Source organism: Netta rufina (assembly GCF_964035555.1).
Source record: "Netta rufina genome assembly, chromosome: 1".
NCBI classification, from domain to species: domain Eukaryota; kingdom Metazoa; phylum Chordata; class Aves; order Anseriformes; family Anatidae; genus Netta; species Netta rufina.
In genome coordinates, this window is record NC_140123.1 from 139283342 (window position 1) to 139311310 (window position 27969).

A 27969-nucleotide genomic window follows, 5' to 3' on the forward strand; every position below is an offset into this window, starting at 1 on the left:
ATTCACAGATTTTTAATACCAGAAAAATGTAAAACAGATATAAAAATGAAAATCTGTCTTAAATTCCTGATTTTATTTGTTGTATGACTTTGGACTTCTCTTTTTTTTTATGCTTTTTTTTTTTTTTTTCTTTTCAAAAAGAGAAAATGATTATTTATCTTCTCACAGGACGCTGTTTGTTTGCAAGCTGCTCTTATGCCACAGAGGCAAATTCTATGGTAAATAGGTCTGTTTAATAACATTGCCACCCCCTCTCTGTGTGGTACTCATATAGCCAGCATTTTTCAATCATAAAGAAGAAAACAGCAGCCCTGGTCTTTTTTTTCTTTCACTCATGAGAAAAGCAGAACTAAGACTTAGTTGCTGTGATGAAAAGTTTAGTTCTAGTTCCAAGATTCACAATCACATTTCTGGAAGTATTATTGCAGTAAGCAGGTGTCATATTTCCATATGTCCTGACTCAGGTAAGAGTGGAGCGTGCTCTCCAGGGGCAGCTACTGCATTGCCAGAATAAATATAGATCAGCCATCTGACACAAAATGCTATTGGGACTTTGAAACTCACTGGCTCTGTTATAGGCATCTTCCTTGCATCAAACTGCTGTACTCCTGCTCAGTCCATGTAAGGGTGCAGCTGGACAGTAGACTGAGAGGCAGAAAATATAATTTTCCTCCCCTCCCTCACCAGACACATGCTCACTCCTTTTTTATTGGTCAAATACCCCCAAATCAACCTAATTTCTCTTTAGATGCATTCTCTGCTGAGTGAGCAAAAATCTACATGGCAAAAACTAACATGGATAAGTATCGTATTATCAATACCAGCAAAGTGGTGTCAATACTCATAGGGTGGCCATCATGGACTACTCTAGCAGAGCCAGGCAAATTACTATTTAAAGCTCCTGCAAGTGTCTGTTTAAAAAACTCCTGACGATAAAGCAGAGCAACAACTGAAGACTTTGCTTGTGTCAGCTTTAAAGCGATGCTAAAATTGATATTAAAATGGGCTATTATTCAACTGGTTTTCCATTTTCATACCATGACCAACCAATGTACTGAGAGACACACAACACAAAGCACTGACAATTGCAAGAATATTTGTCGTGATAGCTGCTTAAATTTGTTGTAACAAACTGCCCTATCAACGAAAACACATGCATGTTATCTCTGCATCATACAAGTCACTTAGAAGATGGCTAAGCAGCGCCTATGATGAAAATGAAAAGTTCAATTAATAAAAAATGCTTCTCCTAATAGAAATTGTCACACACAAGAGAATTACATTATCAAGAAGGTTAAGCAGAAGAACAAACACTAACTTCTAATACCAGTTACAAAGACAGCTCAGACTCAGCAAAGGAAATGCTACAGGTCAAAGTAGAAATAAGTTGAGTAAGGTAAGCAGAGTTTTATCAGCTATTGTTAAGTCAAGCCCTAAACTGTGTTGAAATGTGCTCGCTGTCTGACCTCCTCTGTGCCCAGCACCCGCAGTATAATTATTACAAACTAATTCCTATTTGCAGGATAGAACCCCACTTTTATTGGTAGTACACAAACAAGATCTTCTTTAAGCATAACATTACAATGTGCTACAGTCTTTATGATGAGAGACTGTTCTTTAAATTAATCCATGCCCATGGACTTGGCTCTGGAGATCCCTTTCAATCCCTTCTGCATTAGCCAAGATGGCAGCTGCCACACTAAAGCTAATAAGCCTGATTAATATCACTTCAGTGAATTTGATTTTTTTCCACACATCAGATAATTCTATACTAATGCAGACATTTATATCCATTTATTATCAGCTGACATAACATAATTTTTCATTTAACACTAATTGAAAACTACTGGTTTCTTATTCCAAAGATCATTTGCTGTCATTTATAGCTTACAGCTTTTTATACAGCTATTTTTCAAACAATATCATCATTAAAATTTATGTGTTCTCTCTGCTTGCAAAACTTTTATACCAAAAAGCAAGTGATATGAGCAGAATGAAACAGTCAAGGAATTTCTTTATATATTTGCCATTATATATTTGTAAAGTTTCTAGTTGAGCAAATTAATAAAAATATAAGAAACTATTCTTAATTTAAGCAGTATTGAACTTAGTCCCTCTAGTTATTTATCTTTTTACTAAATAATTTTGGGTTTGTTCAGCTTGCCTTCAGGCTCAGTTTCTTCAGATGCTAACAAAGTGCACATCCCTGCATTGCCATTTGCTTTTATTCTAATGTGAAGGTAAAATCCTTCAGTGGCTGCAAAGAAATGTCATTGGTTATATATCAAGGAACTGACAAGAGGTAGAAGCATCCTTCATCAAACTTCTGGATGAAAGACACTATTAACATTTCTTTGATGGAGTATTTACAGGGCCCCATCATAGTCATCACTTACAGCAGGTAGAATTCTTTGGGACTAAACTCATCATTCGACCATTCTTCTCTAAATGGGTTCCTATCCTATGGTTCTCACCATCATACTATCTTCCAGCCATAACACGGTGTGCATGGAACAACACAGAAAGATACCAATGAAAGGCTCCATACAACAATCCTTAAAATGGAAGGAAAAAAAGTCCTGGAGAAAGGGTGCTAAGGACCACCCTAATGGATCAAGAATTAAAGGAACATGGAAACCAAAATCAGTAAACAAGCAAAGACAGTTACAGAATTAATTTGCAACTTAAAGAATCGTGTAACAACTGATATTGAGAGGAATCTCAGGTATCTGTGTGGTCTGATCCCATGTTCTGATAGCTCTGATACTGGATCCGTTTTTTCAAAGTGCTTGGCCTCAGCAGTATGCTGAAAGAATTCCTGAGAGAGGGGAATGAACAGAGCTGCAAATTGATGGTATAATATTGAGCCCTTAGGACACAGGGGTGGTTCCAAAGGATACAACCTAATGATGGGCAGGACTTCAAGGACTCCATGGTCCATCCTACAAAGTCTTAAAATTCTGGTGACCATCATAACTTTTTGGAAATAGGAACATGAATAAACAGGCAACAATCTGCATTTCTAAATTGAGAATGTCACTCTGGTCTAGTCTGTATTCAGCCCCATCAACTACATTTTAACTCAAAAGCAATTTCTTGTAAGCATTTCTAGCTGGTGCACAAGTGTCTTAGGAACAGCAAATATCTTATAATTTCTGTGACACAAATTAATTTTAGGGTATGAAAAAAGACTCCATAATATTCTTTACATGGTCTAAACATCAGCCAGAACTACCCTTGAGTACAAAATAGAAGAGACTGCGATTTTGCCTATGACACAGCCTTGAAAACATCCATTTGCAAGGTTACAATGTAAAAAAATAAAAATTAAGATCACCTCTGTTTGAACGAATGGCTGCATAAATAACGCCATTTGGTCTACAGTCCTCCATATACTTAAAAAGGCAAAGGAGGACAGCTTAGTCAGAGTCAGGATTTGTGTGAAATGATTAAATACAAGTCTCTAGTGGCTCCTTTGAAAAGGAATTTGATGTCTGCTTTCTAGAATCAATAACTTAGCCTGAGATAGAAGCATAGTGTGGTTACATGTCTGTGGTCTCCAGAGGAACATGTAGCAATATAGGCAATCAAATCAAAATTGCACTACAATTGCAGACGGGACAGCAACCCCACAAGCTATACTTGGGAGTAATACATTTTTTTGTGGAAATGGTTCTAGATCTCCCAGTTTTCTGAGGTCTTCACCTGAATCTAAGTATCACAGCTGGGAGAAATTAACTCATTTCTTAGAGGACAAAGCAGAACAATATTACTTACTATACTACTTTATCTCTGCTCTTCTTTATCGTATTTCTGCATCCTTGCTCCTGGAAAGCTACTTTGCTTCCTTTGCTATCCTTCTTGGTTCCCTCAACGACTATCAAAAAGTCTGTTTATCCATATCCAGCCTAAACCCTCTTTTGCTTCATTTCCATCCTAGTTCCACCAGGAACATTGTGGCAACTCCCTCCCATCTCAAGCTAATAAGGACTTCTCTGACGTCTGAGCCTTGGAAAAGAACTGGGATCTTGAAGCAGGAGAGACAGAAATGTTTCCACAGCAGGGTGGAGGGAATTCCCAGTTTCAACCCTATCAATTGTCAGAAGCATGTTACTTTTCACATAATACCCTCTACTCACTTGCAAATGAATCTTGAAGGAAGTGTTCTCTTTCCAGATACAAAACAACATAGAATAGGTGACAAAGACTGCAAGCATGAAAGCATGTGCACCAGTGTATGTATAGCTGTAAATATAGCAACACTACTGCATACATGTGAGAAAGCACTGGAGCAGGAGGCGGCCTTGGGGGAACTGTTATTTTAATTTCACTGGATGACAGACAGTGAACAATTGCTGAGGGAATTTGAACATGAAAGTCTGAGCATTTATGTAAGGCAAATTAAATAAATAAATATATATATACACATGTATATATATACTTAATCTACTTGGATATAAGTCCAGTTACACAAGCTAGAAAAATGAAGAATAAGAAGCATAAAAACAGGATTTTATTGAGAGAGATGTTGAGGGCTCCTTTGTTTGTACTGAAATACTTGGAATCACTTTTATCTCTAAGGATTTGAACTCTCCAAGACATTTATTGGATGAGATGAGAAAGGAAATTTCTGTTTGTGAGAGAGGGATGGTGCTGATTTGAAAAGATCATCCACTTGTGAATGTGCCATTAGGAGATGTGCCATCTCCTAAAACATCTTAAAATTGGTCACCTCTGTGTTTTTTCACATTATTAATAACGTTAATAATACTAATGGTGTTGGCTTTACTTCCATGTCTGTTTTTTCCCACAACAGAATCTGCGCCACTCAAGATCTATAAATGCTCCATTGAGCTCTGCTTGCATGGCTCAGCCACACCTTAGAAATTCAATTATTTTTTTTCTTATGAAACCAACAGCCAACATGTTATTTTGCTTCTGTCTAGTAAAATCTTGAACTAAGTAGAAATTTTGTAATAAGAAAAACAAGTTCATATTCACCTTTCAAAATTTTCAGTGGGGATAATTTGTTTCAGCTCTTTGAAAGATAGTCAAATGGAAACCTATAGCTACACCATCACAGAAGCTTTGACCAAATTTTCAATTTCCCATATACATAATTCCAGAAACACCATAACCTTAAACTTAAACCCCACCCCACCCTCCACATAACTTTTTTTTTTTTTTTTTTAAAAAAAAAAAGCAACTGGGTTTTCACTCAAAAAATTGCCATCAGGGAACAGCACTCAGGTGACATACTATACAGCAGGGATACAAATGGTATTTCAGAGATTATCGTGTTTAAAAACAAGCCTTCTTTGAAGCAAAGAAGTGAAACAGTCACTTAATAGTTTAGTAATGAGCAATTCAGACAACACCAAAAGAAGGAGGTGTACTTTTTATAACAACCTTTGTATTAGGGACTGTCTTAAAATGTGACTTGAACCTCCCCTAGGCTGAGTTGGAAAAAAAAACCATGCTGATGGCTTTGGGATGGTATTCTTTTAAACAATAAATGGGGAAAAAATAAAAATAAAAAAAAAATATATATATATATATATATATATACACACCAGTCAAAAATTACCTAATGTGACACTCACAGGGTTACCTCAGCCATAATTCTCTACTTTCAAATCTCCAGTGAATAGCATAAGAATCAAGACTGTTTTCTCAGCTTCATCCTGCACTTCAGAAATGTTTGCATCATTTGCACATCTAAATGTTTGTATCTAAGTTGAATATTTCTGTGAAAAGCCTTGATTTTGGTGAACATTTCCTCAAAAAGATTTCAGTGAAAAATTCCTTACTAACTCTACATTAATCCTTCAGCCATAAATCATATAAGAGTTATTTCAGTAAAAATACCAGTATTGTTATATTACAATAATACATCTCTGAATATTAGAATAATGGCTTTTCAAAGACAAAAGGCAATTCTTGTAGCCTGATTTTCTTTCTGAAAGAATGAAATAATGTAATGAACTTCAAAAATAGTGTTCTGTGTATTTGACAGACACCATAGCGAAAGCTAAAGAACAATCCAGCTGTCTTCCTTTTGACTGAGATTTGTGATAGTTGTCTGAACAACTGACTAAAAAGTTTTACAGGATTTAGATTTGAGAGGAATCTTCATTCTTTTAGTGGTCACTAATCACTTTCTGTTATTTAATTCAAGTCTGCAATAAATACCAGTTTTAACCAAGTAGGCTCTTTGCCAAGAAAACACTGAATAAGATGATGTGAGACGTGGTGCTTTGCAATTCTTTTGCTTAAAAGGACGTTATTACAGCATGTTAGCAGTATTGTTTGAGAAAAAAAAAAATACAGCGCAAAGGCAACCCATCAGACAGTTCTTTCGTTCCTCTCTCAGTTTATTTTTAATTTGGTTCCCTGCCAAATGACAACTTATGATTACAGAGTAACATAACATTCAGTATGGAAGAACATTCAGAAAACAATTAATGATTAAGGAAATATTTTCAAACAGAAGGATTTTTTTGAATTTAATCCTGGAATACTAACTATCTGCAAATACCTAAAATACTGAATTATAATAATTTTACACTGTTAATGTTGCAGGAACTTTTATCAAACCTTACCCACCTCTTCTGTAGAAATACCATCTTTTATTATAGTCTTTGAAGTTTTTATTTTACAACCTGTTAATAATTATATTTGGTTTTACATTTGGGACTTCTTTTCTCAGAACAATTCCCATTAGTCACAAAGTAATTTTCTTTCAAATTATGTATTGATGGCATATATTTAAAAAAGTCTTGTTCATGATTCTTCTTTTTAAATGTTTCAGTCATTTAGACATAGGTCCAAGGCCTAGCTTTGCTTTCTGATGAGGAATGATTAAACCCAGAAATATTAACCACAGAAGCCTACAGCTGACAGTGATGTTAAAATGACCAATGATTCATTATACTAAATGTCCTGTATCCAGTTCAAACCTCTCTGTTTGTTCATACATTTCCCTAAAGACGTCACCAAAAAAAAAAAAAATCAGAAATAGAAATGATTTACTAAACTCAGTCTTGTCAGACTAAAATTTCAGTCTTTGACCTGTCTTTGACTAAGGCATGATAACCATAAATGAGTACTCCCAACATATCCATTCAAGAAACTCAGAGCCTGCACTGCATTTATACAAGTCATGCAGTAAGAACTCTGTGAAACAGTCAAAGAAAAATGTATTGAAAACAATTCTCTAGGGTAGCTCAAGACAAATTTTGTCAAAAACTGATTCAAACAGCTATAGTTAAAACACAAAAGCTTGCTTAGCTGGAAAGGGTAGAGTAAAAGACCTTTCTATATATAACAGAACAATGGTTATTTTATTTTTTTAACATAATATGATGCATATTTGAAACATTTGCAGATTCATTTTGCAAATGATAATTGCCATTTGTAGAAAAATTATACAAAGAAGATCATAATGAAATAATTTTCAGCAATCAGAATCTGCTTGGTATCACCACAACTCTGTAGCAGAGAAGCAGCTTGCTGGAGGACCACTCTCAACTGCAGGGCTGCCCTCAGCTGAAGAATGCAACATTTCACCACAATAGCAGCTGCTCAGCAGAGAATCACAGTAGATTCTCCATGCTGCTTGTTTTCCAACTGAGGATTTCACTTTGAACAGTCATTATGGTCCAATTTAGGAATGTTGCATCATGTTTACATTACAGATACTGCCATTATTTATGAGTTTTATGTTTCAGACTATTAAACCGGTCCTATTTCATATAGTAGCCTAGCTAAATGAATACTTGCAGAAATATTTGATGGAAAGACATAGCTTCACGGATTCTGTTGTCATCTCCTTCCAGCAGCCTTTCACAGTATAAAACCACAAAACAAATCATCCACATCAATCAAATTCATGGCTGCAAATTATCCATTTGAAGTGACAGAACTAAATGAATGTTTTGTCAAAAGCTTTCCTGATTTATTACTACTCTGATTTACTTCCCAAATGTTCCTCTGGGACATGCAGAGATTATGTGCAGTATCTGCCAGGATAGATTTTGGCTGTTTTGTTTTTGAAAGAAGCAACAATAAAACATTTTTTATGGAAGAAAGATGAAAGGAGCAGATTAAAGCCTAGCTTGACAGCTACACAGAACCCTGCTCTGAATCCCTGCCACAGCAACACCAGCTCCAATTCCTTGGTCAGAACCTATGGCTTTTGCAAAGAGGATGTCTTTCTCCTGTGCCAGAACAGCTGGAGAAAGGGAGCTTTCAGCACTGTTCCATCCCACAAGCTGGTCATTTTAAGTCCATCACATCCAAGCATGAGACACATAACAGACCATTAAAACAACACATTTACTTCTTTCCACAGAGGATATCCCAACAGACAACACCTATATTTCATGTTCAGTTACACTGTTGAATGAGTTATGATAGATATGACTCTAACCTAATAGGGAGTTTTTCAGTTCAACTGAAAAACTAAATTTGTCAGCTTCAATATTTTTAAACGTAAAAGGAGCAAAAATGAAGGAAAACAGACAAGTAGTGTTTTGAAAAATAATATACTGAAAAACATTTTGCTTAGTGCTACTTTATAAATCATGAAGTAGCAGAAATAATTAAGCTTACTTGCTCTTTTTTTTTTTCTTCTTTTCAGAAATCTTTCACGTTTGTTTATTTTTCAGATCCAACTGTTTGCTTCTACATACATGTGGTGGCATATTTTTCATTACAGTAACACACACTGATAAATTTGTCCCTTGCAGACTTTTTTATTTTTGCATTTGGCAATGTTAATCCTCTAGTTTTGGGCATGGAATTTCCTCTGTTCTAAAGGTTGGGAATCAGAAATCTTTATTTATTTATCATTTGAGATCTATTATTACTATTATTATTACTATTATTATTATTATTACTATTGTTATTAACATTTATTAATCATTACTGATTGATAATAATTATTAATAAATTGTTATTAATTATATAATGATAACAACGATAACAACGATAACAACGATAGAGCCCCAGTTTATTATTTGAGCCCACTGAATCAGAAATAGTGTGAGGGTTATGTTATAGTCCACAAATAGTAGTGAAATTAAAAGAGGCTGAAGGTCAGTGTTATCTACCTCAGATGGTTCACACATGCAAGCATGGGCAGGGCAGCATTGGAGGACAGTGTGTGTCACAGCTTGGGCACTTTTGTTCATCCTGTATTTTGGGGTGGTTCCCAAAGTGAACTATTTCCAAACTATGCTCCACTACTGTACTGGAGAAATCAGTCCAAAACAGAGCCAAAGAGGAAGGCAGCAGTTATGAAGTATAGCTAACCAGAGATCTAATAGTTGGGTTTGCTCCCTGGTCCTTTTTTACTGAGTGGAATTGACAGACCTAGAACAGATAAGTAATGTTACAATATACTACCACCTTTTATCAATTTCAGCTGTGGTCACAGCCTATTCACTCTTCTATTTCTTTACAGCTGAAAAAAAAAGAATTCAAAATCGCTTTTTTTTTTTTCCTTAACAACCAAATTATGTTGACTTAAATGCAAGACATGATTTTGTTTATTTAAATGTACTGTTTGCCCACTAAGTCTGTAAATACTGGGGGTCAAAAATAACAGATAGAGTTACGTTCTTTTTTCTTCTTAATAACAAAATATTTTTGTTACATTTGAAACCAGCTTTATCTAAGACTGGAGTCTGAGAAAACTGAAAGTCTGTGAGTTAGAAAACAAAATAATTATTTGTTTTCTAAGGCAATAACCAAAGTCCCACATAGCTAATAGTGACACACTTAGTACATTGGACAGTTAAATCCTTATCTCACAAAAAAAATAACAGTCTAAAGACTGTATTTTATATAGTCTGTATATGCTATACACATGTGTAACTACAGCAAAAGAACTCCAAATTATTGATTTTCCTAAGTAAGCATTCCAAATTCAGAATGAAAATCCCTAGATGTGAATCCACTCTATGTTTTAGGTTCTCTACAGACTAAAATACAATGATCATCACATCAAGTACTCCTAACTCAGATGAAACTTAAAATCATTACTTGGATGAATGACACCTTGCCTCAGAATGCTGTAGGATAGAGTAACTCCAGAACTGAACTCAAATTCTAATGCAGAGCAGCAAAACAACTCATCAAAGATATGCTGTGATGGCTACTCACAGGATTAAAGTTACATATGTGATTAAGTGTTCTGATTCTGATTGATTAGGAGAACCAAATTAATGCAAAACAAAATTGATGACTTTTGAATTTACATTAATGTCATTTTAATGGGTTGGGCTTTTCAGCCTGCTCTACACAGCTATTTAGGATTTCATTAATGATTAGCACCCTTGATAACCTCTGACTGTGGGAGAGAGACACCATCATGTGGGATGAGAAGGAGCTGGAGGATGGCTGCCTGTTCAATGTTAAGATAATTAAGGGTGTCGGACAGATGAACGTCTGCTTGATGTATTCCTTCTTTTGAAGTCTTCAAGTAAAATATAGTTAATGTAGACTAGCTCTGACAGAAAAAAATAACAAAACAATCCTTTTGGAAAATATAAAGCAATAATCCTGATCTTTAAACCCTGTAGTACTGAATAAACCTAAGTGGTAGCAATTTCGGAAAACAGTATTGAGGGACAAACCTCCCAATGAACGAATATAACTGATGCCTTTTTAAACTTGAATACATTGCTTATGTTCTTCTTCTTATTATTATTTATTTTTTGGCCTCCTACAGCTATTTTTGTACAGAAAAAGAGATAAAAATAAAATACGATGTTCTAGCCTTGAAATCAATAGTCTAATTCATATTGCTTTTAGTGTGCTGGATTTCACTAAGAGTCTGAGATGCATCGTAGTAAAGACAGAAGATAACTCCTTTTTCTCTTGGTCATCAGACAAAACGTAGTTGAAAAATGTTATAAACCAGAAAAATTCTATAAAGTTTGAGTGACTTAAAACTCTAAGAGAACTCCAAGAGGAGAAGTTACAAAAGAACATTTTGCCTCCTACAAGGGTTTCACTTAGCTTTTTCTCTTCTTGAGCTAAGCATATAAAATGTTCACGCTCTGCAAAAATTTATAAACACCAGCACTCTTCCACAACAATGAAACCTGTTCCTAGCACCACCTTCAAGCAGCTGCCACCAATCTTAGAGGACACTGCACTTCTCCCCATTATTCAATCCTCCTGTGAAAGGCAACCATCTGTGAGACATATTCCTAGCCACCTGCTGCCCCAGCCAGCTGTTTCAATTGTATGTTGCAGCTGCCACTTGTGAAAGAAACTAAAACCAAAAAATGCTCCAAGCAAGTGGGAAACTGGTAGGTTGTCAGAGGTAGAGGTGTGGATTAAAACTCGAGGACAAAAACTGAAAAAAATTGTCTGTTGAACACAGTAGCAAGGAGATAAACAAAGACTGCCAGCAGCTGAAATGGCCCAAAGGGTCTCAGCAGGTTTCTTTCCCCTCAAGCAACTCTTCTGCTATGCTAGAACCAGCTTAAAGCTTTGCTTTTCAACATAGCTCTAAGGAAACAGGAAAATTTGCTCAAGCCTTCTCCCCTCTCAGGATTTCAGCTAGGAAAAGACTAGAATTAGAGTAAACATTTAGGAGACAGTTGACCAGAGTAAATGTTGTCCATGCTTCACACATATGAGGAAGTTACATAGCAATAAGACTAAAAGGGGATTTCAGTTGTATGCAGGTCCTGTGTTGGCACTGTACGCGTGGCAAATTCAAAATAAAATATTTAATCTCCTTGTGAAAGGAAGTGAATTCAAAAGGACTAGTGAGAAACTGAAACACCGACAGATGCAGACAGCCTAAATTTCTAAAGAATTTGGAGAGGGGAAAAGTCATTCACAGTAATAAAAAAAAAAATCAGGGTGAAAGATCAAATTACCTGTTCACTCTAAATAGCAAAATTAATGGGACAAATACACAGCAGATACAAGCAAAGAATGGACTTACTTTCACTGAAGCTATCCTGATTTACAGCAGCTGAAGATGTCTCAAGAATCTTAAAATTAATATTCTATTCTGTCCACCTGTGCCAATTTATGTCTCCTCCCCCCCTCCCCCTTTTTTTTTTTTTTTTTTTTTTTTTCCTTTAATATGATCTTTAGACAAACTTATCAGTGCTTTATGGCAAGGTCTTCAACAATTTGCTATCCAACATTAATATTAAACAGATGATGAGCTGGTACATCATTATTGGGTAACAGCTTATCTCTTGCATGCAGGGAAATTGAGTCAATTTTAAATAACTGAGCTATTATTAAAAAATATGTTTGTCGTTAAAATAACTAAGTGTTGCCAGTCACCACCAGTTCTGGTAACTAGTGTCTAGATTTACAACAGTGTTGTAAAACATGGAAATTTAACTCAGTTGATGTTTCCCCTGTGGTCATGAAAATGCATCACTAGTTTTCTGAATTACATTAGAGTCTTCCATTCCAAGTTCTATTTTGGGTAGGTACACCGTGCACAATGTTGAATTATTTAATAGTAGGATGTTAATATAATTTATTACAATTAAAATAGATATAATCTTGTTTCTAATGTTTGTTTTTATCAATCCTTGCTTCTAAGACTATTTGATTGCTAATCTCGTAATGAAACAGAATGAAATGCTTAAGAGAATCTAACTGCATTTCTTAAAAGAAGTTATGGGAGCATGCATGAGTGTGCACGCACACATATGTTGCCCATATTATTAAATCATTGAGTTTCTTTTAAAAATCTCTTTAGAGATGACTGGAAGAAATCCTCTGTTTTCCATTACTTCTTTAAAGACTGAAATTCAATTTGCAAAGTAAAGGAAAACTTTATTAATATGAAATTACTGTTAAATTTTCTAAATAGATTTTATTACTTATGAAACTGTGTTTTAAAATTATGGAACAAAAATATTAATAAATATATAAATTTAAATGTTAGGTAGGTAAAAAACTGTTTACAACTGGAGAACGTGGTGGAGCAGAGTAGCCAAAAACAAAAAGTATATTGTGTGATGAATACAAGAGGCAAAATTTTAAAAGCATGTGCTTGATTTAATTTCTTCATTTTAGACTGAAACATTTGAATAAAAAGCCTAAATAAAAGAGGTACTCATGCTCGTTCCACTAAATTGAACAGGACTACCAGATGCTTTTATGATTACTTTAGGCAGCTAAACATAAAAAAAAAAAAAAAAAAAAAAAAGGAGCCAAATCTTTGCTAGGATTGTGTGCCAGATAAGGTACTGAAAATCCAGAAGATTATAATAAATAAATATTCAGACTGAAGCAGTGTTTGAAAGAAAATTCAAATATCCATACCATTATCGCAGTGTTTCTCTCATGATATTATTTGACTTTTTGGTTAAGGAGCCCCTGGCAGCAAACTCTTAAGATTACTGAACTGACAGGGAAAGTTAGTGCATGCTAAGAGTACATTGCCAACTGATGGTTAAGTTTAGCTTCCAAGATCATAATGCTGACAAAAGTACATCTGTCCTGTGACTCAGTAAGACAATGATGAAAGAACACTCTGAGGAATAACTATTAAAGAAATTATATTTTTATATTATTAAAGAAAAAAATGTAGATCTTTGAATATTTATATACATTTACTTATACAAAATGTATTTGTGTGTGCATATGTACTATATATATGTGTATATTTACATATACATACAAACACATACTAATTTTAAGATTTAATCAAAAGCTGTCCCTTCAGAAAATTATAGTTCACGTTTCAGGTAGAAGATACTTTCTTTATGCTTGTTCATTTGGGGATAAATAGCAAATCACTATTTATAGAGTTTGGAAATATTATTTGTGGGAAGTGTCCACAATCGTGTACAACGCCAGGATACGTGTAACTAGAAAGATGTTTAGTAAATCAGTAGTTTCCATCTGAAATCAGTGCTCAAGAGGATACTCAAAATATCTAATCCATACATAATAGCTGATGATATCTCCAACTGTTAATGCACACAGGGAGGAAAAGTGCTTGAAAAATAACTGATAGTTGGATGACATGAACAGGACTACTATCAGCTGAAAACCAGAGAATACAGTGAATGTTCAGAAATATTCTATTAGAAAGAGGTATGTATATCTAATGTTATATAGTATGCTATATATAAAATATATGTATTTTGCCACATTAAATTCTACTGTGCCAGATAAGGATATATATTACCCAAGATACTATATCTGCCATATTTTACCCAAGACTGTATATATGATCAGACAACTCAAACAAAATTTGGGAAGAAAAAAAAAAAAAGGGTATCTACACAGGTCTCCATTGAAAAATAAGGAGGAAGAAGGTTACAGATAATCATTTTTCTTCTGACATCAAAGAGTGAAAGAAAACACAGCCAAATTGATGATGTTCCTATTGTCCATTCAACTCTAGAAAACATTTCTAATTATACAGAAAATCTACTATCTCTGTTGGCACACTTAAGGAGTCTAGATGGGACATTTTATATTCAGCATGACTAAGTTTAGTATAAGACAGTAGAAGCCTCAGTCATACATGTATTTTAGGCACTGTCAGAAAAATGGCTTGCTAAATGTGGTTCCTCTTTATTTGACAGATACACTTATTAGGCATATTATTATTATCCTACTCATTTCAGTGAAAGAAAGACGCTCTAAATTCTGTTTTATCCACACTAACACTTCCAGAGATCACGCAGGTATGAAAGTATGATCTATGCTCTTTCCAACCTCACACTTCTTCAACAAAATGATTACATTTCGAGCTGTTGTCTTTGCTTTTCAGGGAGGAAAGCTTTTGCTTTCACAGGTCTGAACCAGCTGAACTGTAAATGAAAGCTCATTTCATCCATCATTATTAAACATGCAAAGAAAACCAGCTTGATTTTCAGATCACAGAGCAGTACAGATGACAGAAGGCCACATTCCTATTCAGAGAGCCTTGAAGTAACAGCATAGCAAACAGAGTAATCACTGCATGCAAATAATACAATTACAGAGGTCTTATATTGTACAGATTGATGGTGAAAGGCAATTACTGTCAAGAACTGTTGCATCGCCATAATCACTAAAAAGAACTACTTGAAACACTACTATCACAAGTTAGACTGATATGCAAATGGAGTAAGAGATTGACTTTGACACATAAGAGAAGTCTGAAATCTTCAGAAGAGGTTAGAGAAATCACAAAAGCAGGACCTTTTACCAGTAAGCCAATGTTGCTTGGATATCTTGCAAATTTTAAGGAAAACTACATTTGGTTCAAAATAGACGAAGAAGAAGATTACAAATGGTATCACACCTGAGTGAATAGACTTCTTTATTATTATTATTTTTCCCTGTAGGGACAGGATGAAGGCAGAGATCAGTAGGTCTTTTTTACAATTTACCCATACTCAATACTGAAAATAGAATAATGAGGGAGCAAAAAAGAAAAAAAAAATAGTTGTTTTTGTTGGTTTTAAACAAAAACAGAGCTTGTCAATAATTAAGTTATGGATAACATCCACTGTAATGGAGAATTTATATGGTGGTAATAGAAAATAATCTTACCAGTAAAGTTGATGGGCTATTTGTATGCTTTGAAGAGAGCGATGCAGCAGGAGTTTTACTAGAGGGCTTTCAAGACTCCATTCAAACTTAAGCACCTTAACAGACAATAACAAGAATCACTTTCATGCTGATTTTGTTGTCTTTCCTTTATAATAAAATAAAATGAATCAGAAAGAACATTATCTCCAGTGAATAGTTTGAAGGAACCAATCCAACTTACGGAGAATAACCTAGAAATGGAACGAATAAAGAAACTTCTGGATGTGTCTACCATCATCTGTAAGACAGGCAGATATCATCTTGATTCTGGACACGTTAAAAGACATGCAAATATGTAGCCTTTAGTATATTGAAATCTTACCCTGACTAATTGGTTTGGAAAATAAACTCTATCCAAAAAGTTACTTGTGAAACAAGAGCTGATAAAGGTGAAATGTAACATAAGCATCCTACTCTGCTGAATGCTGTAAAGATGTGCAGGTTCCGCTGCTTCACAGAAATGGATTATGTAGATATGTGCATGCATGTATATTTATGTGTCTATACTAATATATGTGTATGTGTGTGTGTATATGTATATATATATAAATTTTATTTTATTTTTTTAAAAAAAGGAACTCTGAAATGATGAAGTGTAAGTAATCCGTGTATAGTGGTACCAAGTAAGGGGACAAAGATTTTGATTGGCTGCCTCCTCCTTAACTGCAGAACAGCACCTATTCAGCCACAAAGTAATTATTTTAAAAGCAGTGGGCCCATTACTTGTAAAACATTAATTTCCCATGAAAAACAATGTACCTCTCTAAAGAGACTGTTCTATAACCAACCTGGTCTGGTTACTCTGTGCTGACAATGATTTTCCTGATATATTTGGTATTAAGAAAACTGCAATTAATTGCAAAGAAACCTCTCATTCTCTGACTGCAATGAAGCCTGGCCTGGTGGTCATAGCAGCATTTCAGTTGTTCACTTTTTCAGATGTTTCCAACCCTGATATACCCCAACTTTTTTTTTTTTTTTTTTTTTTTTCCCAGCTGTGGAAAAGACTTCTTGACGTATATGGAAAAGTTCAATCAGTATGCCAAAACAATTGCATTTTCTTGAGTGAAAAACAGTCTGTGCCTCAATCCTATTAATTTAATCATCACATCAGATGATCAGTCTTTCTTATTTATTCCTCTTATAATGTATTATGCAGAAAGAAACCAAAATGTTTAATGAAGTTATTGATCTGGACAGAAGACTTCCTTGACTATCAATTTCTTTCTTACCTGAACCAGCTGTGGGAGGTATTCTAACAATTCATCATTTGACAGATTTTCTATTTGTTGGACTGCTGTTCTGCGAATATCTTTATCTGGAAAACTAGAGCAAAACAAATAGATATCATTAAGAGGTACCAAGCCACTGTTGATGCACTGCAACCCTCTTGAGCTCTCATTGATACTATATACTAGAAAAACAGGTTTTCTCTCAAAATGGAATAGGAAAAAATCAATTCATTTGCCTTACTGTAACAAGAGTCAAGAAACACATAGTAGATAGCTTAATTGAATTGACTGTTACAATGCCACACAAGGACAAAAAACAACTCACAACACTGATCTTCAAATCCTTTTTTTTTTTTTTTTTAACTTGAACTATCACGTTATAATTTCCTTTATATGTATCAAAATATAAAGGAAATTTTGTGTCCTCCCTTGCTGTTCTTACTTACCTGAAATACAAATTTCTGTGCAATAGAACCTCTCAACAGTCACTTGAAGACATATTGTTCTGAGCAACAACTTGAAAACTTGAAATTTTCCATAACAGAAGGGTTCATTTTAGATAAATTATTGGACCTACTTGAAAGGCCTGACTTCTATGCTGCACTTGGCTACCACCTGTAGCACTTTCAACATCCTCCTCCTTCTCTGCCCCCTCCCCTGTCCTTTTAGCAATGTGGCTCAGTTCAGATTTTAATATTTTGTCTGCTATGGTACCTATTTGATGATGTTTATAATACAGTTAATAATTGCAAGCATGATGCCAAGAGGGCCTTTATGGAGAGAGAGAAGAAATACTTTATAAATAAATTATCACATTAGTCCCAAATTAGCCTATTTTACAAGAGTTATTTGTTTATTTACTTATATGTTATAGGTAACCAGTTAGCAATATGAAGTCTTCAATATTCACATGGCTATTTAGAACAAAACATAGTTGAAGGAAGACTACATATTAAAAAAATTCATCCCTTTCATATCATCCCATGATCTAATTTTGCAATTGCTCCAAAGGCCTCACTACCAAATGTGCAAATAATATGGAAATTAATCTTTCCCTTTACCTTCTCACCTAGTTCAACATGTTACTGAACAGCAAAGTATGTTCTATGCTTGGCACCAAGTCAAGCAGAAAAATATTAGTTACTGCTTGTCCTTATTAGCAGCCAACATTAGAATATATGTAATGTTATGATGGGAGAAACTCCTATATTTTTTACAGCTAAATGGAGAACAACAAAATTAGTTTAATCTAACCTTCCCCAAAAATCAACAGCTAACTTTTGATTTGTTTAGAATTAGTTTGCCATAAATCAGAACTGAGATTATTCCTAAGTTAGCAAAAGTATTTACATGAAATCTGATTAGAGTAATGATGAGCTCAAATTCATAGGCATTGTAGTGAAAAATCTACAGGTTATTTATTTCAGGAAACACAACACTTGTCACAATGATCTTGAGTGAGGTTTGGTGTAATTTGTTGGCCTTAGTTACTAAACTGTTTCCCTCAGCATGTAAATCTCAAGGTTAGCTTGAGGCTGAGTTGAATCTTTTTGAAGGAATAGGCAATCAATGTGTTTCCTTAACCATCTGACAATTTGCTAAATCTCAAATGTAATATCCATTGCTCTTTTGAATTTCAACATTGTTTAGGACCACAGCAGAAAAATATTTAATTTGATTTGGTTTACCTTCTATATTTCTATTTGAGCAAACATTTAACATCCTCAGAAACACTGGAACTACAACAACTGGTGCTTATGCTACTCATGCACACATGCATCAGTTTATTTGCTGAAATCTAATAATGTGGTAAGGTCTAGAAGGCGATCTGAATAAGAAATGCTGCACTTCACATGCCTGGAAACTATGCTATCCTTGCAGTCCTGGGCTTGAGGGGGTTTCCAGTGAACAGTCTTGCAAAATTTTGAGTGTTGCATCAAACCTGATTTCAGTAATACATTATTCTTGATTAGAGGAGAAACAGGCTTCGTCTCTGTGGCTCACTGCAAGAAATCACTTTAGGCCTAAGAAAAACATCTTCATTGTTTGGATATTGGGGACAAACCTGATTTCCAGGGCTTGCTACAATGAATATGTAATCATTTCTACACACTGAAAACTCAAGAAGCACAGAAGATGAAATGACTGTATCACAATGGATTCAATATTACAGTGTTTAGGGCACCCTCCTAAGAAGCAGTTCATCTTAAGTACGTATATCTGATCAGTTTTTGAAAGGTTTTGAGCCATAGACACCAGATTCCTGAAATGACCTATGAAAATGGCTTCTGAAGACAGAGATTCTGGCACCTCTCTCCCTAGCTGTTTTAAGATTGTCAATAAAATATCTAAGAATTTAGCTAAAAATGCAAATTAAAAGAAACAAAAAAAACCAACAAGCACTTACAAATTATTGACTCTTTCTTTGCATAGCTATAAAATGTGATTGAAACTGGTAATTTTTATTCAGATTTCCAATTACTATTAGTTGTGGTTGTGTGGTTTTTTTTTGTATGTTTATTTGTTTGTTTGACCAACAAGCTATTGGTCAATAGGTAAGTGAATAAAACTACAGTTTTTTACATCCTCATGCATATGTTTGACTGCATTGTAACATATTGTAGCTTTCTTCTTTTAATATTTGTTTGCCCTCACTTCGGGTAAACTAAGTTCTCTGCCAATGGGGATTGTGACTTGTAAGTTTATCCCAGATTTCTATTCTCAGAAATGCTACTGAAGAAAAAACAATATGTAAATGATGGTTGGTTTGTATAATCCTCAGCAACAGTTCACACTATGAGGAACTTCAGATGTCCCCTTCACAGCCTGTCTTGCAACCTAGATTCTCCTTAACTTATTAAACTGATTTCCTTTGATATTTAACCTCAATAAACCTTTTGCTGTTTTGTACTTTCCTCCCTACATGATACCAGTGATTGACAGCCATCCATGTTATAACTTCTGTCTAAGTAATTGTAAATTGCTGGGTCTCCCATGAGATTTTAAGATGGCTCCTGAAAAAGCTTAATTTTGAGCTGGATGAGCGTACACTACAATTTGCTTTATAAGTAAGAATAACTTTCAGTCCTTGATTCTTTTCATATAGATAGCCAGTAGGGAGCTATTTATCTAGCTGCACCTTTCAGCTAAATCAGATTCAAACAGAAAACTAAATGCTGCTGAGGCATCCTGTGGTTTGTGACATTCTCTTGAGATTTTGGCATCTGCCAGTGGTGGCTTTGATTGTAAATGAGAAATGGATGTGATTTTTTAATTATTATTTTTTTAAAGATATATTCGTTGCGCTGCCTCGATGTCCTGTTTTTGGCTGGGATAGAGTTAATTTTCTTTCTAGTAGCTGGTATAGTGCTGTGATCTGGATTTAGGATAAGAATAATGCTGACACCACACTGATGCTTTAATTGTTTTTGAGCAGTGCTTACGCTAAATCAAGGACCTTTCAGTTTCACATACTGCTGTGCCATTGAGAAGGCTGGGGGTGCACAAGAGCCTGGGAAGTTGACATAGCCGGGACAACTGACCCAAACTGACAGAAGAAATATTCCGTACCATACAGCATTATGCAGAGCAATAAAAATTGGGAGGGTTGGCCATGGGGTTGGGTGGGTGGGCTGTCCACTGCTTGGGGACTGACTGGGCATCAGCTGACAGGTGGTGAGCAATTTCACTGTGAATCAGTTGTTTTATATATTTAATTATCATCATTACTATTATTATATTGTTATTATTTTCCTCTTCCTTTTCTATCCTATTAAGCTGCCTATCTCAACCCATGAGTTTTTACCTTTTTCTTTTGTTTTTGATTCTCTCCCCCATCTCACTGTGGAGGAGGAGAGTGAGCAAATGAGGAAATGGCTGTGTGGTGCTTAGCTGCCTTTGAGGCTAAACCACAATAATCAGATAACCCTGTCCTGGAAGATATTTGTTAAATAAATGGCACTGTACATTTCAGTACATTTTCTAACACATGAGGACCTCTGTAGAGAATGGCCTTTCATGATAAATTTTTTAGGTTAGAGGCTTATAATGTGCCACATATTTCTGCAAGTCTGTTTATATTTCTAGTGTAAACTTTCTGTTCTGTTGCATTTTCAAAAAAGAATGATTACAGTCCTAAGAAACACATCTTATTAAGTCTGTTAGAAACAAGGAAGGCTGAGCTAGCAAACTTACTGGAATCAAGATACCAATACAAACTCAAAAAACCTTTAAATAGTAAAGGATATGTCACTGACAGCTACAACAAGGCCTGGTGAGAAAGTATGGAAAAACTTTTAAAAGTAATATGTAGATAAGTTTTGGATGACAGTTTAAGTATTTTAAAAGTAATTAGAAAAGAAATATAAAGAAGGAATGAAATTAAGGAATCCCTTTAATTTTAGCATTTCTGTTACAGGTAACATCAGCAGGGCTTTTTTTTTTTTTTGGTGGTGTTTTCTTTTTTCATTTCTCTGAAGGCTTCTACAGAAAACACTATGCAAGCACATGAATATTAGAAAATGGCAAGGTCTAGAAGAAAGTATAGAAATAGAAAAAACAGCATTATTAAAAAGGACATGGTGTTTTTGTAATTTTCAGTTGAAAGAAACTCATTGTGATATGGATTGTGAACCCTTCCCATTCCCACCCACTTTAAAGAAAAAAACTTTATCATCAGTTGCAAAGTTGATGGTCTGACACACTAGCTCTTACTTTTTGCTGATCTATTGGCAGATGGATCTGTAGAATTTACTTATAGACAGCATATGTTAAGTAATGTTCATATACAGTGTCTACAAGAAATTTTGCCTAAACAACTAATAATAGGTGATGTCACATATGGGAATCCATATCCTAGGAGAAAACAAGGGAAAGAAGAAACAAACAAAAAGTACTCTTCCATATGAAAAACTGTGTGATCTAGAAAGTCCCTGCCACTCCACAGACAAACTCTGTTCTTTGTTACAACAAAACAAAACAAAAAAATAAAATGGAAAACTATTATTTACATGTTTAACGATCTGATTAGATTGTACTTTTATGTACAGAAAGCACGCCATACACTACATAGTAATCTCTTGCTATTTTTTCTATTATAGCTGTCTATTGCAGTACTTTCATAATTATTGCCAAGCAAGCTAACAAAACTTTAAGGCAATGAAAAAAACAAGATGGAATTAATCACATTCTGTTGCTTAATGTAAAGAGTTGACTATTCCTAACAATGCATACAACCCCATGTAAGTTATCACTAAATTTCATGTACATTACTAAAAAGCAGTTTTATAAATTTATCAGTAGTATATTCAATGTATCAAAGTATAAATTTAAGTGTAGATTATTGTTTTATTCTTTACTTCTTTGCATATACCCCTGATTGCTCCCCACATTGATATACAGCTATGTTCCTTTAAACCAAGTAAGATGCAGGCAGGCAAGATATGCTTCAGCTGTAGCTGTTTTACAGATACTCTAATGGAAATTCAGTTGTAGACTTGTATTGAATACTTCAAATTCATTTAAAAAACAAACAAACAAACAATGACAATCTGATTCAACACTTCTAAAATCAATTTGGCTTTCAAAGGTTTGTGAACAAACTCTGGTTTCAAACTATCACATTTTATTATAATTACTGGTTAGAAAGTGAGTTTCATATACATTGGTATATAACCTAACCTCTGCAGCTCAACAGATATTCTGCTAAATAATATGAAAATGAACGGTAATACTTTGAGTGTCAAAGGCTAAGGGGTCCCATAACTAAAAGTACATAATTGCTGGCCAGAGAGAAGTAGGAGGGAGCCTAAATTCTGCTATTTGGGTTAATGAATTCATTTTGCCTTTCATTTTAGGTAATTTGAATAGCAAAATAACCTGACAAAAATTTACAAGTATGATTGCTTTATACATATGCAAAACATTCACGTTCTAGCAATACATCAGATACGATAGCATTTCTAACACTGTCTTTGGCTTCTCTCTGTCATAAAGAAAATTCTCTGAATAAACAAGCACACTGGTGTCATTTCCCTGGCTAGTCTGCCATGCAAAGTAGATACAGTCAGAGAAAGTTCTAATTCTGTAAAAATTTGTCTTTTTACCAAGCCCAATAAGTGAAGTCAACAGTAAAATTGACAAGGCACCAATAAGCAATGCTGGGTAGGAGGGACCACCTCTATATGTTCTGCCTTTGGAAAAAAAAAAAAAATATATATATAAAATCTTACTCTGCACTTCTCCATGCCAGCCTCTTCATCCCATCTTAATCAACTAAACAAATACTCATTGTTTTTTTAAGTATTGGCTTCCAGGGCTTTAAGAATAAATGCACTCGATACAAGTACTGGATGTAAGATTGCTACTGAATTTCTCTGTGAAATGTACCATGATTGTGCTTCCAATTTATGAATGTTCTTACTTGACACAGAATAAATAAGTATCGTATCATTTGGCTGCCTTGAGATATGTCTAGAAAGTTTAAGAGCATAAGCAGAAGGAGAGACATGCCCAAAGAACAAGAAATATCTATTAAAGTGTACATTTAACTGTGTAGAAAACAATATAGAAGTATCAGAATGTTGAAAAGAGAGGTTTAACTCAGATGCAGATAACCAGGCTTGATCTGATGGGTCATGATACCTCTCCCTAAGCTCTCTGGCATTGCCTTCTGACCCACACAATGAGTTAGCACCTCCAATAACTTTGATTTCTTTGTCCTTGCAAATGTGAGCTTGAGCTTAATCATTGAGACAGATGCTTCTTTGTTCTGAGAATGATAATTTAGAGTCACCAGCCCAAGGCTTGCAAAAGTGACTAGTGATTTTGAGTAGCCTCCCTAAACAGTGTAAAGAGGTAGCACATTCCTGAAGGAATTCAGCTGCTCTTTCAGACACTGCAGACTGAAGTCCCAGCAAAGGAATATCCACATTTCCAGTCATACATTCTGAGTGACTGGAAACTCTTGATCTCTATTACAGTACAACTCACAATATGGTATTACTTCTATATGAACATAGAGATGAACTGTGTATCTCCTTGCTACAGGATGTCCTGGAAGTTCAATGTTTACATGGAATCCATTTTTATTTTGGAAAAAAAAATATATATATATATAAGAGGGCTATTCAACTTTAAAACCTCTCAGGTGCAGATTACTGGAAGATACGGAAGTATCATAATGTCTTTATGTTTGGTCCACTGTTGTTATCTTTCCCAGGTTACCATTAGAGATAGGGTGCACTAGACTCAATTTTGGTCTGATTTGGTGCAGCTGCTCCTGCATTCTTGCATTATGTTAAGGAAATGTATGCACAAAGATCAGCCCTAATTTGATTAATTTACCTATGATATGATAGTGATGGTAACACAAGTCCTTAAAATAGACACAAATATATAGAGTATTTCTTTTATATTCTGCTCAAGTTTTACAAGAACATGGACCTTTCAGCTGTGTCTCAGTAATCACAAGAAATCAGAGATCTGTTTTGTTAACAACAGAAGTTAGAAACTGAGCTGATGAATTGTCATAACCAAATATAATATGGGATAGAGATGAATGAACTTTCAAAAACAGCTCAGTTATGGAGCTTACAATCCAAAGTCAGTGAAGGTAATGGTGAAGGGAGGTTAGACTGGTTATCCAGTGCTATTTCACTTTTCCAAATGATTGAAATCTGATGAAAAGAGAACCAAGACAAGAAACCTCAGAAATATTTTTATACAGAATGTACTTCTCTCCTGCAACCCACTCTCTCAGTTTATGTATACATGTCTGTTGGCAGTTGAATCATGCAACCTAGACATCTTTGAAATTAGAAACCTTTAATGAAATGTAATCCCTCTGTTTCTGAGGGCTAGCTTCCCATTTGTTCATGCACCTATAAAATCCTGGGGATATGTGGAAGACAGAATATTTTTTAAAAATTTTTATTTTGTTAAAATTTGTACTGTGATCCACAACTTTTCATAGCATTAGGGTGAAACAAAACAAAACAAAACAAAACACAGATTGATGTTATCTTTGTTGAGAAAGAAACTATAGGTATAGGTAAACTAAGGTAATGATCAGAAGCCCTTGTTCTTTGGCACCCCTGCAGGTGCAAGTCACACCCAACAGTGGCACCAGGAGAGACAAAGTGATGACATTTTCTTGTTTTTCCATCCCAGCAATCTTTGCCAGAATGAATAGCATGTATGCAGCATCCAGTACGCACTGAGAAGCTTTGTGACAGACTGACTCATATTTAAAATCCTGTGAAGCACCTGACAGGGCTAATCTTCTGCACCACACCCTGATGCAGAGCTGCATCTTCGAGGAACAATCAAGCCCTTTGCAGAAAGGCCATTCATACAGGGTATCAACATTCGACAAAAGGTCAGATCTGAAAGCCTGGAATGCTCTGATGAACTGTCTCAAACTCTCTTGCTACTCTGGGGTGTGGAAAACAACATGCTGCCCACATAGTCCTTTTTACATGGATCTTCTATAAATTATTTTATAATTTTTCATCATTTAATAATAGTAAGTGAATTTTTCCAAATATGCTCCAGACCCTGATCTTTCAGGATCTTTCCTTCCATCATTCCCACTAAACATAAGACATATACGCAAACACGTGAAACTTCTAATATTTTAGTTTGTTCTTATATAAAGCTGAGATGCAGGTATTCTTAGGAAATCACTTTTAAAGGGAAATATCAGTTAAAAGTTAGTTTTATATTATTAAATAACTGGTTTTTGTTTTGTTTTATTTTATTTTATTTTTTTAAATAATGTGGAGGTGAGTGTATACAGTCCTTTCTCAACAAGTGAGGTTCTAGGTGAAGTAGTTTTTTTCTCTAAATGTGCTGTGTATAATATGGAACTGAGATTGCAAAACAGGTGCAGCTTTTGCTTATCCAGACATGTAAGGGCTTGATAAACCAGATTTGCTCAGTCATTTCATCTGCAGGTTTAATGTTTTCACAGGTAGATCACTTAACACAAAACACCTCCCAAGTCTTTAGAGGAAACATAACTGCTGACAAAATTCTGTCCTCTGACACTTACTATTATTACATAATTGACTATCCCAAACATCAGGAAAGCCTCCCAACAGACAGTCAGCTCCTGGTGTAAGAAGTGGGGGTGGGATCACAACAGAAGTTACTCAAAATATGGGGAACTGGCTTCAAAGTTTCTTCTTCAAATAGATGGGCTACAGGTGGGTCTGCACGTATTTACACAGTATCACTGTCTGGAAGCACAGTTCAGTCCTCCTTATCTCCCATTACTTCATGTCTGCACAGTAGTTTGAAGATACAATGTTATGGAAATGCTAAGTATTTGACTGATCACCTGCTACCAGAAACTGACTGAATTGGCTATACAGCATGAAATACTCTTTTTATTATCCTGAAAAATAGGATATCTTCTCAGTCAAGAAGGCAGGGCCAGCACGTTCAATTTAAGGTTATCACAGGAGTTGCAATTACATCTTCACTTTGACACAGGGACAGAACCAAAAGCACAATCACTGAAAGAAAGCATGATCCTATGCTGAGCAAACTGAAGTGCTGAATTAATCAGCAGCATGTGATCATTCTGCTTATCGTTATTTTCCTACTTTGTTAATTTTCCCTTACCTGAAAGTCAGGAGCCCGAATGCCTCTAGAGGGTTAGAAAATCTCCATCTCCTCATGACAGAATACATTTCTGATACAGTTGTTCGATCCCAACTGGGTGCACTGCCCAGTACCAGAGGAAGGGAGCAATTTTGATTATTGCAGTAGTAACGATAAAACCATAAGATTCTTCTCTGTTGCTCTGAGAGTCTGGAAGAGAAGATTAGAAATTCAGTTTGAAATTAAAACCACCTGGAGCTTTGTGTAGCAACAAACTTTATTGTACTGGGGGACCAAGTCATACAGAATACTGCTTTTCGGCTAAGTACATGTTTTCCTTGGGGTAGGGTATCATTTTCTGCAGACCAGCTTTTATAAGAAAAGTGATACTTATACTCTGGATCTGTCAGCCTTGGGTCATATAAAAATGAAGTGTCAAAAGACACACATGTATGGATATTTCACTTTCCAAGCACTCTCATTTTTCTTCTCCACTCTGTTGTTGGTGTTTGTTCATTTTAACTGGGATTTTCTGACAAAGAAGGTGCAGTTTTCACTGGATAAATTATTGTTACCTCCATCTGCTACACATCATCTCTAATTAAGTAGTGTAACAACTACACATACAGCACTCCTAGTCATAGCTTTCATTCTTGCTCTTCCTTGGTCTTCCTTTGACTAACACAGACTTGTCTATTTCTAGCATATTTGCAATAAAAATGGGGCTTAGGTACATCCATGCACGTACCCAGGAACATGACAGCACATGCATTCACGCACACACGCAGTGTGATCACACCTAATTTTAGCATGAGCTTGCAGAATGGTAGGAAAGCTCCCAATGGCTTCTGTTTGCAAGGCCTAGCATGCTGTTTCTCTGTACTTATGAAAAAAGGATGCAATACAGAATTCCACACAGAGATATGAGATGGCTGAATAACAATGATAAAACAGCTAGATAATACACAATATTTTACCATAATATCTGATTCAAAATAATAAATCCTAGGTCTTAGTATCATCAAAAAATAGAAGAATAAATCCCCCGTGAGAAACAAGCCAAGACAATGTCCTAAATTTGATATCAGAGCAAAGCTCTGAAAGTGCAAAATGGTCTCCAGTTGACAGAAATCATTACCGAAGCCAAGACAAACATCAGTATTCTTGGTCATAGTTGATATGAACGGTGATCATCTACTCAGTAAGATAACTTAAATATGACCTTAAGCTGATCTGGATATTTCAGAGCAAGGTGTAAGAATCTTTGTAGAAGGTAGTAAGCAAATAGTTTATTTCCAGTCAAGTATTTCATTATTTGAATGTGTATAAACTGGGTTCAAAATCCAAGCATTTCCATACCGGTCAATATCTTCCTCCTCCTATTTGCAATGATTTGGGGGCATTCTTAGCAAAAATAAGTATCATTGTCCTTCTCAAATTCTCAAGACTGCGGCTTTCACAGCTTAGAGCAATGAGCTCCTTTGTGGTTCTATTTTCATCAAGCAACTTTTCTTTTTTTACAGTTTTAAATTGCCAAATATTTGGA

The 27969-nt window shown here is 35.1% G+C and overlaps 1 protein-coding gene across 1 annotated transcript in view; it reads right to left on the reverse strand.

The window, feature by feature from the left end:
* The window catches only part of PIK3C2G (phosphatidylinositol-4-phosphate 3-kinase catalytic subunit type 2 gamma), a gene marked incomplete at both ends in the record, with an annotated part of 213796 nt that overhangs the window by 105596 nt on the left and 80231 nt on the right, over positions 1 to 27969 (reverse strand). The window contains 3 exons of the mRNA XM_084302863.1: positions 15547 to 15641; positions 16818 to 16911; positions 26445 to 26633. Coding sequence (XP_084158989.1) covers positions 15547 to 15641; positions 16818 to 16911; positions 26445 to 26633 — 378 coding nt within the window. The remainder of the gene's footprint in view (positions 1 to 15546; positions 15642 to 16817; positions 16912 to 26444; positions 26634 to 27969) is intronic.